Source organism: Orycteropus afer, unplaced genomic scaffold (assembly GCF_000298275.1).
Source record: "Orycteropus afer afer isolate SDZICR_OR568_19922 unplaced genomic scaffold, OryAfe1.0 scaffold00127, whole genome shotgun sequence".
Taxonomy (NCBI): Eukaryota; Metazoa; Chordata; class Mammalia; order Tubulidentata; family Orycteropodidae; genus Orycteropus; species Orycteropus afer.
The window spans coordinates 6,336,332-6,349,176 of NW_006921714.1; the positions used below are offsets into that span (position 1 = coordinate 6,336,332).

Consider the following 12,845-nt stretch of genomic DNA (forward strand, 5'->3'; position numbering starts at 1 on the left):
GGACCCGGGAGGCCACTTTGTCCCTTCCAGCCTTGCCTCACAAGAAGGGGGACTCAGAGAGGACCAGCGACTCACTGGACATCACACCGGAGGTGGCAGCAGTGTGGAGACCAGACCTGGGTCCCCCTTCCTAGACTGTCAGTTCCACCTGCAGCAGCAGGGGCCCAGAGAATGGAGGGCCACAAGGGCGGAGGAGGAGAGCAGAGCATTGGCCAGGCCCCTCCCCATCTGCAACATAGCTGAGCAAGGAAGAGGGGTCTCGGGGTGACACCCCCCTTTTGCTCTTAGCTGTTTCTGGGGCCGAGTGGAAGAGAGGAGAAAGGAACAGGCTGGGGCCATTTTCAAAGAACCAGACTAGCCCAGCACCTCAGGGCCAGCCCAACAGATTCTCTCCTCCAGCTCTGACTGTTTCCGGGCCCATGAGAATCCCTGGCACTTAGCACAGAAAGACCACAAAGCAAAACATATACTCAGATATCCTGACCAGTTGTGTGGGGACAGGGAGACAAGGGTGACAGGGGTGTGACAAGCCCTCAGCTTTGGTCTGAACTCTGCTGGCCCTGCCTCTTGCTGATCCCCACATGCAGAGCCCACAGGGTTGTTCCAGCTCCCAGGCCCCACTCAGGAAATTGGAGGGAGAACCACAGCTGGCCGGTGCTCACTGAGGCAGGGTCTGTGGCCACCGTGCCAGCTCAGCAGGGGCAGCTGGGTCTCAGGGAAACACACCTGGAAGGGGCTGGCCTGGGAGGGCCCCCTCGGTGTCATGCCTTTCTGGAGGCCGGGGGCCACTTCCTACCCCACTGCAAGCCCAACTGAGGGAGTGAGCTCGGACGGTCCCGGGAGGGGTGAGGGTCACTTACACTGGCTGGGAGGCCTTCAACAAGCTGCGGTTGTATTTCTGCATGACCCCTTGGAACAAGCCCATGGGGGCCGGGGCCGGCGAGCTCTCGGGCGGCACAGTGGACCTGGAGGGCAGAGGCCAGGAATGAAAGAGGGAAAAATACTCTGCATAGGAGAAGCGGGTCATGGCTGGAGGCAGGCGCGGGGAGCGCTGGGGAGAGGGGGGCAGACAGGCAGATGCGGGCCCTGCACCAGAGCAGATGGCCGCGTCCTCCCTGCGTGGTGGACACAGCTGCTGTCTGCGGATTATTTTTGGCCCTTGGAGGAAGCCCTGGGAGAGTTAAATGACCATATAAGACAACAGTGAGGTTAACCTCATCCCCCCCCCTCAGTCCCCTTCCCCAGCCAACCACACAGGAGGCAGATACGAGGCAAGGTGACATTCTTCACCCTGGGAGAATGTGAGAAGTGGTCGACTGCAGGGCCCACACAGTGAATGGGCCCCAGTCTCGGGACTAGACAAGAGACACCTGGAAGGCCAGGGGTAGGAGGACAAGCCACATCCGTGCCCCCACCCAACCTCACCAACTCCTCATTAGAGGATCAAGCCCCTACCACAAAAGGCCAGAACAAATGATATGAAGGTCACAGCTAGAGGGTGAGGAGGAAGCCAGCCAGGGCCAGGGCTGTGGGTGGACACAGATTCAAACCCAGGCTCTGGCACTGCCCAGCAGGTGACCTTGGGTGGGTTGAACTCTATACTCAGCCCCTGGCAGGCAGGCCCGGGTGAGACCTGCATGAGTAAGTGGTAGGAAGGCTCAGTGAAGAGTGGGGCACAGGGCGTGCTCACCACCTTTCACTGTCCATGGCACTTTGCTGGCCCTCAGTGCCCCACGCCCACCCAATCAGGCTGCAGTAAGGATAGAGGCGTGGCAGCCACACAGAATCTAGGTGAGAGCTGGCATGTGGCCCTTGCCAGCCCCTCACCCAGCAGGGTCAGGCCCTGGCTGTCTACACCCCAACAGACCCAGCCATCCTTTGCATGCTCTTGGGAGACCCTGGAGGGTTGGAAATTAACAGTGCTGGTGACAGGCAGCATGGCTGTGCTGAGACTATGACCTGGGAAGGACCCACATTCTCCTAGGACAGGCCAGAACCCGTAGATTTATGGACACCCACAGAGGGCCATGGGGTGGTGGAGAGGCAGAGAGAGAAGGGAGGACACCTTGAGTCCTTGCTTTGGCCCATTGTAGGCTGGCTCCAGGCCTGACCACCTCCATTATCATGGTTGTCACTGTTGCTACCTTCACTGAGCACCCAAGGTTCTTTCATGCATTAATCCTCACAGCCCCCCTAGGAGGTGGGGCTGATGTCACTGCCCTTTTGCAGACAGCAGACTGGGGCCCAGAGACGATAAGGAACTGCCCAGGGCCACAGGCAGCCTGCGGGTGAGCCTGGACAGCGTGAAGGCGCAGACCCTCCATCTTCCCTGCTCCTTGGGATCCTCTCTCCAGGTCTATAGCATACAAATTCACAGGCCCGAGACTTCAAACAAGCCTCCTGGGGCTTCATTGTCCTCATTTGTAAAATGGGGAGCCAAGACCCGACCAGTGGGTGCCTGGCTAGTTTGGTAGCTGTGGGGCTGATGCAGAAATGAACTTGAATGGGAAACCCAGGTGCCCAAGGACACACCAGTGCTGTTCTGGGGTCGGGGGGTGAGGCAAGCCATACTAGAGCTTCCCCCAGGCCCCCTGGGAATACTGATTGGTTGTCCAAGCTCCCTGCACCCGAGGGGAAAGGGCCTAGTGTGAGCACCAGGGCGGGCAGGCCTGGGACCAGCCACCCTCGGCACTCACCAGCCAGACAGCCTTAACAAGGTCCTTGGGGGCTTTTACCCCTGTGATCCTTGGGTCTTGGCCACCTTCACTGTTGTCCACTCAGGGACCCTGATTGCTTATTGTGGTTAGGATGTTTTTAGGCAACTTTGTTGTTAGTTGCATCAGATTGGTCCAGACTCATGGCAACCTTATACACAACAAACAGAACAAAACACTGCCTGGTCCTGTGCCCTCCCCACGATGGGCTGCAGACTGGACCATTGTGACCCATAAGGTGTCCATGGCTGACTTTCAGAAGTAGGTTCCCAGGCCTTTCCTCCTAGTCTGTCTTACTCTGGAAGCTCCCCTGTTCAGCATCACAGAGCATGCAAGCCTCCAGTGACAGATGGCTGGTGGCTATGCTTGAAGTTCATTGGCCAGGAACCAAAGCCATCTTGGGGGCAGGTTCCTCCATGGAAGGCAGGAATTGCATCACTGACCCTCCACTGCCCCAGGAAGACAATAGGCCCTGGTGAAAACCCACCACCCCACCCCAAACTAGGACCTATCTCATAATAACAACCCTGGCGGCGGCAGCAGCAGGGAGGCTGATGGGGGTAAGTGACAAGATGCTGGCAGCAACATCCCAGCAAGTCCATGCTGGGCCAGCGCTCACAAAGCCAGTCCAAACGGCGCCTCACTTCCATCCTCCCCACTGTCTGTGGAGGCTGGGGGAGGGGAACTCTTCCCATTTTGCAGTTGAAGAAACAGAGATTGAATTTGATTTGGTAAAGTTATTCCAGCTCCTACTGGGCACCCAGCCCTGGCCCAGGAGCTGGCCACGAAGACCCCTACAACACTTCTTTTTCGGGTCCTTGGGATGCTCACAGGCCAGTAGAGTGGGGGTCAAGGACACACAACCAAAGAGCTGTAGGGGAGGAGGCCCAGGAGCATGGAAATTGAGGGGGCATTAACTTGGTTTGGGGGCCAGGGGGTGACGGCTCAGTTACTGAGCTGTGAGAGTCTCCGAGCTGGAACCGTGAACTTTCCGATGGAAGCTGGAGGCCTCACTTCCCCCGGAGGCCCCGAGCAGGGGAATTCCCAGCAGAGTAACCCACAGGCTGAATCATCAGAGGTGAGAGGCTGGGGCAGGACATGGGCTCAGGTCATGCCCTGCAAGAGGCCCAGGTGGGGCCCAGCCTGTGGGCTGTGGGTGTCAGCAGAAGGTCTGGGGGTAGGCATGCAGCCCAGCCCAGTTTCACCATCTCTCCAGTCCTGGAGTCCCACTGGTCCCCAGCTTCAGAACCAGCCCAGCTCAGGCTCAGTGAGAATGATGAGCAGGGCTGAGGTGACATCGCCCCCAGGCCCTGGGGGAGCCAACAGATGGGCTGCTTATCTGAGTCGGTCAGGACCCCAGGCCAGCCCAGGAAGGCAGGGGAACTGGGCTGAATACCGACACAGCAGGCATCTCAGCAGGGAAGGGGTTACCAAATAGGAGAGTCTCCTCTGAGCCCACCGTGTGCCAGCATCCTCACACCTCTCCCCTCCTCTGGTTTCACACCTACCCTGTGACGCACACAGGTGTCAAGAGTACAGTGCCCGGTGCCCAGTAAGAATGCAACAAATTTTAATGAAAAATGTACCTGAGTGAAAAACAAAGCAGAGCCCTCCCAAGGGGTAAAACCGCATGTGCTGGTGTTGCTGTTACATGGTCTCGTGCCGAGGTCTCAATTGTTGGACAACCAGCCCCTGTGCTCTTGGGTAGAGAAGGGAGGGGCTGACGGTGGATAGCCAAGCCCGGTCCCCATTCCTGCAGGGTCTCTGGACTCAACCTCCCACCCACAAGGGTTCTGCTTCCCCTTCACCCACTGACCAGTCCATCCCTCCAGGCCTGTGTAAGGGGAGTCGCATGTTGAGAAAAACAGAGTTCTTATGCTGCGGCAACTTCTGCCTTCCCACCTGTGCTGCAGGCACATTGCACATAGGCGCTCATTCCATCCGCCAGCCTCCTCTGTGAAGGACAGGAGGAAACTGAGGCCCAAAGATGTTTGCTTCCTCCAGTCTACTTGGCAAACTCCTATTCGTTCTGCAAAGCCCATCTCCTCAACTAAGTAATCGCCCCTCTCTGCGTCTCTCCTCTGAAGCTGCAGTGATCCCATTGTTACACTTTTCCTGTGGGTCATCACATACCTCTGGGCCTTTACCTTGACCCCCACGAACTGTGAGCCTGGGGAGGGCAGGGCCCAGGTGATTGCCATCCCAGTGCCAGGTTACGAGGGCACAGTCATGGGGGGTGGCTGGAGCTGCACTGTTGCTGCTGTGCGCAATTAGCCTAACCAAGTGGCTGCTTCATCTTTCCCTGTTTTGTCTTCTTAGAAATGTAACCATAAATAAAATGCAGAAGTTTAAAGAGTACAAAGTCCCAGCTTCCTGAGCCCATTCTGACTCGTCCAGCTGGGGTAGCTGGGGGCTCCCTGCTTCATGGGTGCATGGGTCCTGTTTCTTCATGGGACACAAAACTAGGTCTGTCTTTTGGGGAGTCCTCAGCAGGCCAAGGTTGGCAAGTGATCCCCATGTATGTTTCAAATGTTGTCCCTTACATTGGGGTGGGAGAGAAGCAATTGCAAAATGGCTTCAAGAGCAGACATTCTATTATCTTCGGATTGCTGACTGGCTTTCATTTCTAGGATCTCAAAGCCTCAGTTGACCTTAAGTCCACAGTCGCCAGCGTGGCCACAGATGATAGCAGTCAGGTTCATTCTCAGAGCCTTGTATTGGCTCAAATGCACTTATTTGCCTAAAAGCATTTACTAGGCACCTAGAATGAGCCAGGCTCTTTGCTGGGCCTGAAGGATGCAATGGTGAATATTATCTACAACCCCATGGAGATCACAGTATAGCTGGGGCACTGTCAGCAGGCCAGACTGTGCCTGCCCAAGGTGGCAGGTAAGCCTGTCTGGGAAGCAGAGACAGTCACACAGATGGGCAGGAGGGAAGTGGTGGGGGGAGTCCACTCGCGCTGCAGGGGCTAAGGGAGGCTTCAGCCCCTACCGCATCTTATTTGCTTTCCACAAGAACACTGCAAGGCAGGCAAGACAACTATCTGTCATTGCCATTTTAGAGAGGAGGCTGTTGGAGTTCAGAAAGATAAAGTAACTTACCTAAGGTTGCACAGCCAATAAATGACAGAGGAAGGATTTGAACCCCAAACCCACTTCTCTCTCCACTTTGACTCTGCTGCCCCTTCAGTCCTCCCTTCATTTGCCCATGTATTCATTCACAGATGGCTATATGGCTTTTGCTATGGATCAGGTCCTGTACTAGGCACGACGCTACACAGGGAGGCAGACCCATGAGGTCCCTACCCTCAAGGGGCTTCCCATGTAATGATGAAACAGATGGAAATGAATAAAAATTCTAAATTGTCGGGGTCAGGGCCATGAAGGAAACAAGACGGCAAGGAGGAAGGGGTGACCCACGTGGCCTAGGAGGGTGGGCGGCTGGACTCTGAGGAGTTTGCATGAAGCTGCAGGAGGAGAAGGAGCCGGCCACGTGGAGCCCCCGGGACCCCTCTGCACCTCTTTGCCTGACAACGATGGGAACAGTGAACCAGGACTTTGCCAAGATCCCGTCCTCCCTGTGATGCTGTGTCTGGGCAGAGGAGATCACAAGTGCGTGTGGCGCATGCCTTTGCACCCCCAGACCTCCGTGGGTGGGAGGCAGATGTAATGAGACCAAAACCCCGGAAACAGAAAAGGGTTTTTGCAGAGTCCACAGAACCTGGCTAAGCATCTGAGTTTCAGAGTTGGGTAGACCTGGGTCCCTCCCTGCCTCTGCCTCTGCTTCTGCCGGCACGTGTTTACATCTGTGAAATGGGTATGTTCTCAATGGGAGCCTGTTATAAACATGAAGGGAACTGATGTTTGCTGGCCCAGGGGAAGTGCACAGCATGCACCTGGGGGAGGAGAAGGAGGAAGGGCCAAGAGGGGGAGAACTGCCTTTAGAAATCACATTCAGGGGGTCTGCTTGCCCAGCAGGGCCCAAGCACTGCCTGCTTCCAGAGGCAAAAGGGCAGAACCGAACTTGGGGAGTGTCAGGGCACATGGAGAGTGGGAAGCCACATGCTGTGTCCTCCTCTCTGAGACTCTCAGTGCCTGGGTCTTGAGTGAAGGCGGTGTGACCTGCGATAAGTCACTGCATTTCTCTGTGGGCACTTTGTTCCCAGGAGGCTGGATAAATGCCCCACTCAGGGTCCCCTGTGCTGCCCACAAAATGTAGGAGGGGGTCAAGGTTTAGGCCACAAGGGACACTCAGCTCCAATGTTTTTAAGGGTCCTCAGGGCTCTGGGGTGCTCCTAAGCCAAGGAGCTACAATGCCCAGGGGACGTACTGGCTACTACTGCAGGTCCTGGGGAAAGTGCTGGCTGTGTGTCTTCTCAGGCAAGATGCCATTATCTCAATCAGATCCCCTCCTGAGAAAGAGGAACCTGTGGTCTGACTTCAGCTGAACTGCCCGGAACAGGAACCAGGACCCTCTCAGCACAGGCCACACGAACCATGTCCTTGGCTCCAGGTTTCAGTTTCTGATTAGACTGCAGAATGGGACACCTTCAGTGCAGCTCAGGGCCTGTGGGCTCATCCTCCTTCTAGCCGCCCATGGATGCTGCTGCCTTACCATCTGGACGGGCCTCCTCAGCTCTGGACATCCCCAGGTCTTTGTCCAGCCTACCTGGCAGAGGTGGTCCGGCCTGACCAAGGGACAGTGTCACTTGGGAAGAACCCTGGTAGGTTTCATCAGGGGACACAGCTGGGATGCACTATCACCCACCTTCATCCCCTGTCAACTGTGTCTGGACATTGGAAACAATGCGTTTATTGATATTATTATTATTATTCCCAGAGAAGGAATCTGAGGTTCAGAGAGGTTAAGTGACTTGCCCAAGGTCACACAGGGAGTTAGTTGGCTGCTGGAGACAATGAGATTTGAGGCCCACATCCCTGGGCAAGACCAAATACACATGACCTCGGCTCAATGATGAGCAAAAGCATTTTTTTTTTTAATTCATATCTTTCTTTTCTAAAAGTATTTTAGTATAAAACACTTAATCCCTCTCTGACTCCTACTTCCTACAAAGAAAGTGTCTTCCAGGTCTGAGCTGTCTGACACAGTAGCCACTGGCCACATGGAACTAGTGAGCATTTGAAATACAGCTGGTCCAAACTGAGATGTGCTGTGAGTAGAAAAAGGAGCCCTGGTGGCTCCGTGGTTAAGCACTTGCCTGCTAACTAAAAGGTCAGCAGTTCAAATCCGCTAGCTGCTGCTCCGGAGAAAGGGGGCAGTCTGCTTCCCTAATAGCTACAGCCTTGGAAACCCAATGGGGCAGTTCCACTCTGTCCTATGGGACACCATGAGTCAGAATCAACATAACAGCAACAGGTTTGGTCTTGTCCAGGTGAGTATTAAACACACACTAGATTTCAAAGACATCATGTGAAAAAAAAGCATGTGACAATCTCATTACTAATTTTTCACATTGATCACATGTGGGAATGATAATATTCTGGATATATTATCAGTATATTATTATATATACTGGAGTAAAGAAAATGTACAATTAAAATCAATTCCACCTGTTAGTTTTCACATTTTTCTAACGTGGCAGAGAATATTTCGGAGTCCCCGAGTGGTGTACCTGGTTAACGAGCTCGGCTGCTACCTGAATGGTTGGGGGCTCGAGTCCACCAGAGGTGGCTCAGAAAAAAGGCCTGACTGTCCTTCTGAAACATCAGCCTTCGAGAACCCCACGGGTCACAGTTCTGCTGAAACACGGGGCTCCATGAGTCAGACGGACTGGGTGGCAACTGCAGGTGGTGGGATAGAAAATTTTAAATTGTGCATGTGGGTTGCAGCCGTCATTTCTATTGGCTGGCACTGGTCTAGCTAGTCCTGGGGCTGAGATGATGGGTGGGGCTGAGACGGGGGAGCCCCTGGCCAAAGGGCCTTCCTGCCCAGGCTTTCCGGGGCAGATGTCCTTTGCTTCCCCGGAATGTTTTCCCAGGGAGACCACGTGGATAGGATTGGAAGCGCTGGCAGGACCCAAAACATCAGCCCCACCTCATTCACACATGAAGCCAGTGGTGTAGGACAAGAGCCTGGTCTTTGGAGCCGGACAGTTCCGGCCTCTGCAGCATCACCTATGAGCTGTGTGATGTTGGACAAGTTGCTTAGCCCCTTTGAGCTTCAGTGTCCTTGTCTGTAACGTGAAATTATAGCATGGTGGCTGCCTGGAGCGTCTCTAAGAGGATTCAATGAGACAGGTATGCACAGCAGCTAACACAGGACTTGGCACAGCCAGAGCTCAAGAAAGAGAGTCATTGTAAAGCATGAAGTTGGTTAGCTGCACCCTGGACACTGGGCTAACTGATTTTTATATTACCAGTTATTGTATCTGCTCCTATGGATGTCCCGGGCGGCAAAGACCTGAAACCCAGCTCCCCTCCTTGGCCTCACTAGCTCACCTGGTCCACGGGTAGAAATGGGCAGGTTGGCGGTTGGCACGAGCAGACGCGGCAGCCTCGGCAGTGCTGGGGCCTCCCGTCTTGTCAGCCAGGCTCTGCTCGATGGCCATCTGGACCAGCTCATCCTCACTCAGACCACTGTACAGGCTGTACTCCTCATGCCCAATGGTACCCTGTCTGCCACGGGCACTGATCTTGGTGGCCATCCTCTTCGACCTCTCACCCCGGCCTCCAGCACGGGGAGAAAGCAGCAAATCAGGACACCCTGTGAGGAGATCAAAGCTATCCTGGTCACCAATGGTCTTGTAGATGTAGCAATCACAGGTTTGTTCTTTGATTCATTCATTTGGCCATATGAGCCATCAAACCCACTCATTCATCCATCTTCCCATTTACTCACCCATGTACCTATCCATCCATTTACTCATCTAATCCCAGTCCACTCAGTCATCTAACCATGTTCTCATCCATCCTTCCATTCATCTACCCATCTGCCTACCAATTCATTCATCTATCCCACCACCCAAGCTTCCAGCCTCCGCTCATCCGCGTATTTATTCATCTTCTCATCCATCCATCTCTCCACACACCCACCCATCCATATAGTCATCCTCTCATCCATCCACCTACCATCCATTCCACCAACTATCCACCCATTCGTCTTTCCACTCCAGACAGCCACCTATGTGTTCACCTTTGCTTATACCCATTGCCTGTATTTGTTGAGTACCTGCTCTGTGTCAGGCACTCTTTTAAGCACTGGAAACAAAAATCCCAACAGATAAAAATCCCTGCTTTTTGGAGCTTACACAGCAGTGTTCACCTTCTTTTATTCCAGTCATTCAACACCACCCTCTCCTGACGTTTCCCCACTTCTCTGCATTGGGCTGAGGCTGAAAATACTAGAGAGGAATCAGACACAAGCTCATGGCTTGAGATGGCAAAATCAATCATTAATGACTTGCCACGTTAATTCCGGGGACTTTCTTCTTTAAAAAAAAAAAAAAAGGAGCACTGGTGGTATGTTGTTGTTGTTGTTAAGTGCCGTCGAGTCGTTTCCAACTCATGGCCACCCCATGCACAGCAAAACGAAACACTGCCTGATCCTGCACCAGCCCCACAATCCCTGCTATACTTGAGCCCATCATCGCAGCCACCATGTCAATCCATCTTGTTGAAGGCCTCCCCCTCTTTCGTCGACCCTCCACCCTACCAAGCATGACTTCCTTCTCCAGGGAATGGTCCCTTCTTACAACATGACCAAAATAGGTGAGATGAAGTCTGGCCATTCTTGCTTCCAAGGAACATTCTGGCTGCACTTCCTCCAGGACAGATCTGTTAGTTCTTTTAGCAGTCCATGGTACTTTCAGCATTCTTCGCCAGCACCACAACTCAAAAGCATCAACTCTTCTTCGGTCTTCCTTATTCATTGTCCAGCTCTCACATGCATACCAGGCGATTGGAAACATCATGGCTTGTGTTAGGCTCACCTTAGTCCTCAAGGAGATATCCTTGCTCCTCAGCACTTGATACAGTTCCTTCGCAGTTGACTTTCCCAATGCTACACGTCGTCTAATGTCCTGACTGCTCCTTCCATTGGCGTCGATTGTAGAACCAAGCAACGTGAATTCTTTGACAACCTCAATCTTCTCTCCATTTATTGTGATGCTGCTCATTGGTCCAGTTGTGAGGATTTTTGTTTTCTTTATGTTGAGATGTAATCCATACTGCAGACTGTATTCTTCAACCTTCATCAGTAGGTGCCTTAAGTCATCCTCACTTTCAGCAAGCAAAGTTGTATCGTCTGCATATCTCAGGTTGTTAATGATTCTTCCTCCAATCCTGATACCACATTTTTCTTCATATAGTCCAGCTTCTCGGATTATTTGCTCAGCATATAGATTGAATAAGTGTGGAGAAAGAATACAACCCTGACACACTCCCTTCTTGATTTTAAACCATGTAGTGTCCCCTTGTTCTGTTCGAACGACAGCCTCCTGGTCAAGGTACAGATTCCTCATGAGTACAATCAAGTGCTTGGGAATTCCCATTCTTCTCAATGTTATCCATAATTTGTCATGATCCACACAATCAAATACCTTTGCATAGTCAATAAAACACACGTAAACTTCTTTCTGGTATTCTTTGCCTTGAGCCAAGATCCATCTGACAACAGCTATGATATCCCTTGTTCCACATCCTCTTCTGAATCCAGCTTGAACCTCTGGAAGTTCTCTGTCAATATACTACTGCAAACGTTTCTGAATTATCTTCAGTAAGATCTTACTTGGGTGCGATATTAATGATATTGTTCTATAATTTCCACATTCTGTGGGATCACCTTTCTTTGGACTGGGCACAAATATGGATCTCTTCTACTATACTGGTGGTATAGTAGTTAAAAGTGCTTGGCTACTAACCAAAAGATCAGCAGTTCAAACCCACCAGCCGCTCCATAGGAGACAGATGAGGCAGACTGCTTCTGTAAAGATTGACTGCCTTGGAAACCCTATGGGCAGTTCTACTCTGTCCTATAGGTTTGGTATGAATCTAAATCAACTGCACAGCAATGGGTCTGATTTTTTAGTTTTCTTCTGAAAAAAAATGCCTGAAGGGAGAGATGGACTTTGGTGAGTTCACTATTTTAGGGGAAGGAGTAAACCAGCTAAGCCTGAGTCTCACTTTGACTGGCAAAGATGATAGAAGAAGAGGCCCTGGGAGTCCCAGGGAGGGCCCCATTGCAGTGTGACTACAGGTCAGTGGCTCTGTTGTGTAATGACTTTTATAAAGTACCTTCAAAATACCTGTAATTTGGTTTGTTGGGCAAATATTTACTCCCCACCCCTACCCCCAGACACAATGTATCCCCCTCTTCCCCACTGATGTTGGGCTTAGCCATGTGACTTGCTCTGGCCCATGGATGTTGGTGGACACAAGGCAGGCAGGAACTTGACACGGGCTTGTGCCAGGGGGCTTGTTCCCACCATGGCTCTCGTTCTTCTGCCAACAGCAAGAGGGTCCCCTTCTCGAGTCACTGCCCCTTCAGCCTCGGCCCCAGGGCGAACCCATGTGGGGCAACTTGAGCCCACCCTGCATGGAGGAGCCCAGCCCAGCAGGGCCTGCAGCTTGTAGGCGAGTCTCCCAGCCAGGGCTGGCCTGGCACAGCCGGTCTACAATCGGTCTACAGTCATCCTGAGCATGGGCATCAATGATTATGTGGGGTGCTTTGTTTCAATGCAGCATTCTCTAATTAACTGATACCCAAAGGACTAGCCCAGATGCTTCACAAAGAAAATCTCCAAGTGGCCAGGAAATAAAAATAGAGGTGCTTAGCTTCATTAGTGTTTGGGGAGATTCACATGAAAACCCCAAAGCAATACCTCTACACTCTCCAAACCAAAACCAAGCCCAGTGCCGTGGAGTTGACTCATAACAACCCTATAGGACAGAGTAGAACTGCTCCATAGCATTTCCAAAGATACACATCTTCACAGAAGCAGACAGCCCCATCTTTCTCCCACAGAGTGGATGGGGGGGGTTCCATCTGCTGACCTTTCAGTTAGTGGCCATGCACTTAACTACTGTGCCACCAGGGCTCTTCCAGATGGCTCCAATAAAAGATGAGAAGGATCTAGTGTTAAGGAGGATGTGGGTGACCAGACCTCCCACC

The 12,845-nt window shown here is 52.6% G+C and overlaps 1 protein-coding gene across 1 annotated transcript in view; it reads right to left on the reverse strand.

The window, feature by feature from the left end:
- Nucleotides 1-9,381, reverse strand: part of ASB2 (ankyrin repeat and SOCS box containing 2) — a 38,349-nt gene extending 28,968 nt beyond the window's left edge. Inside the window, exons 1-2 of the mRNA XM_007944514.1 lie at nt 9,176-9,381; nt 861-965 (exon numbers count right to left, since the gene is read on the reverse strand). Coding sequence (XP_007942705.1) covers nt 861-965; nt 9,176-9,381 — 311 coding nt within the window. The remainder of the gene's footprint in view (nt 1-860; nt 966-9,175) is intronic.
- Between the last annotated feature and the right edge of the window lie 3,464 nt (nt 9,382-12,845).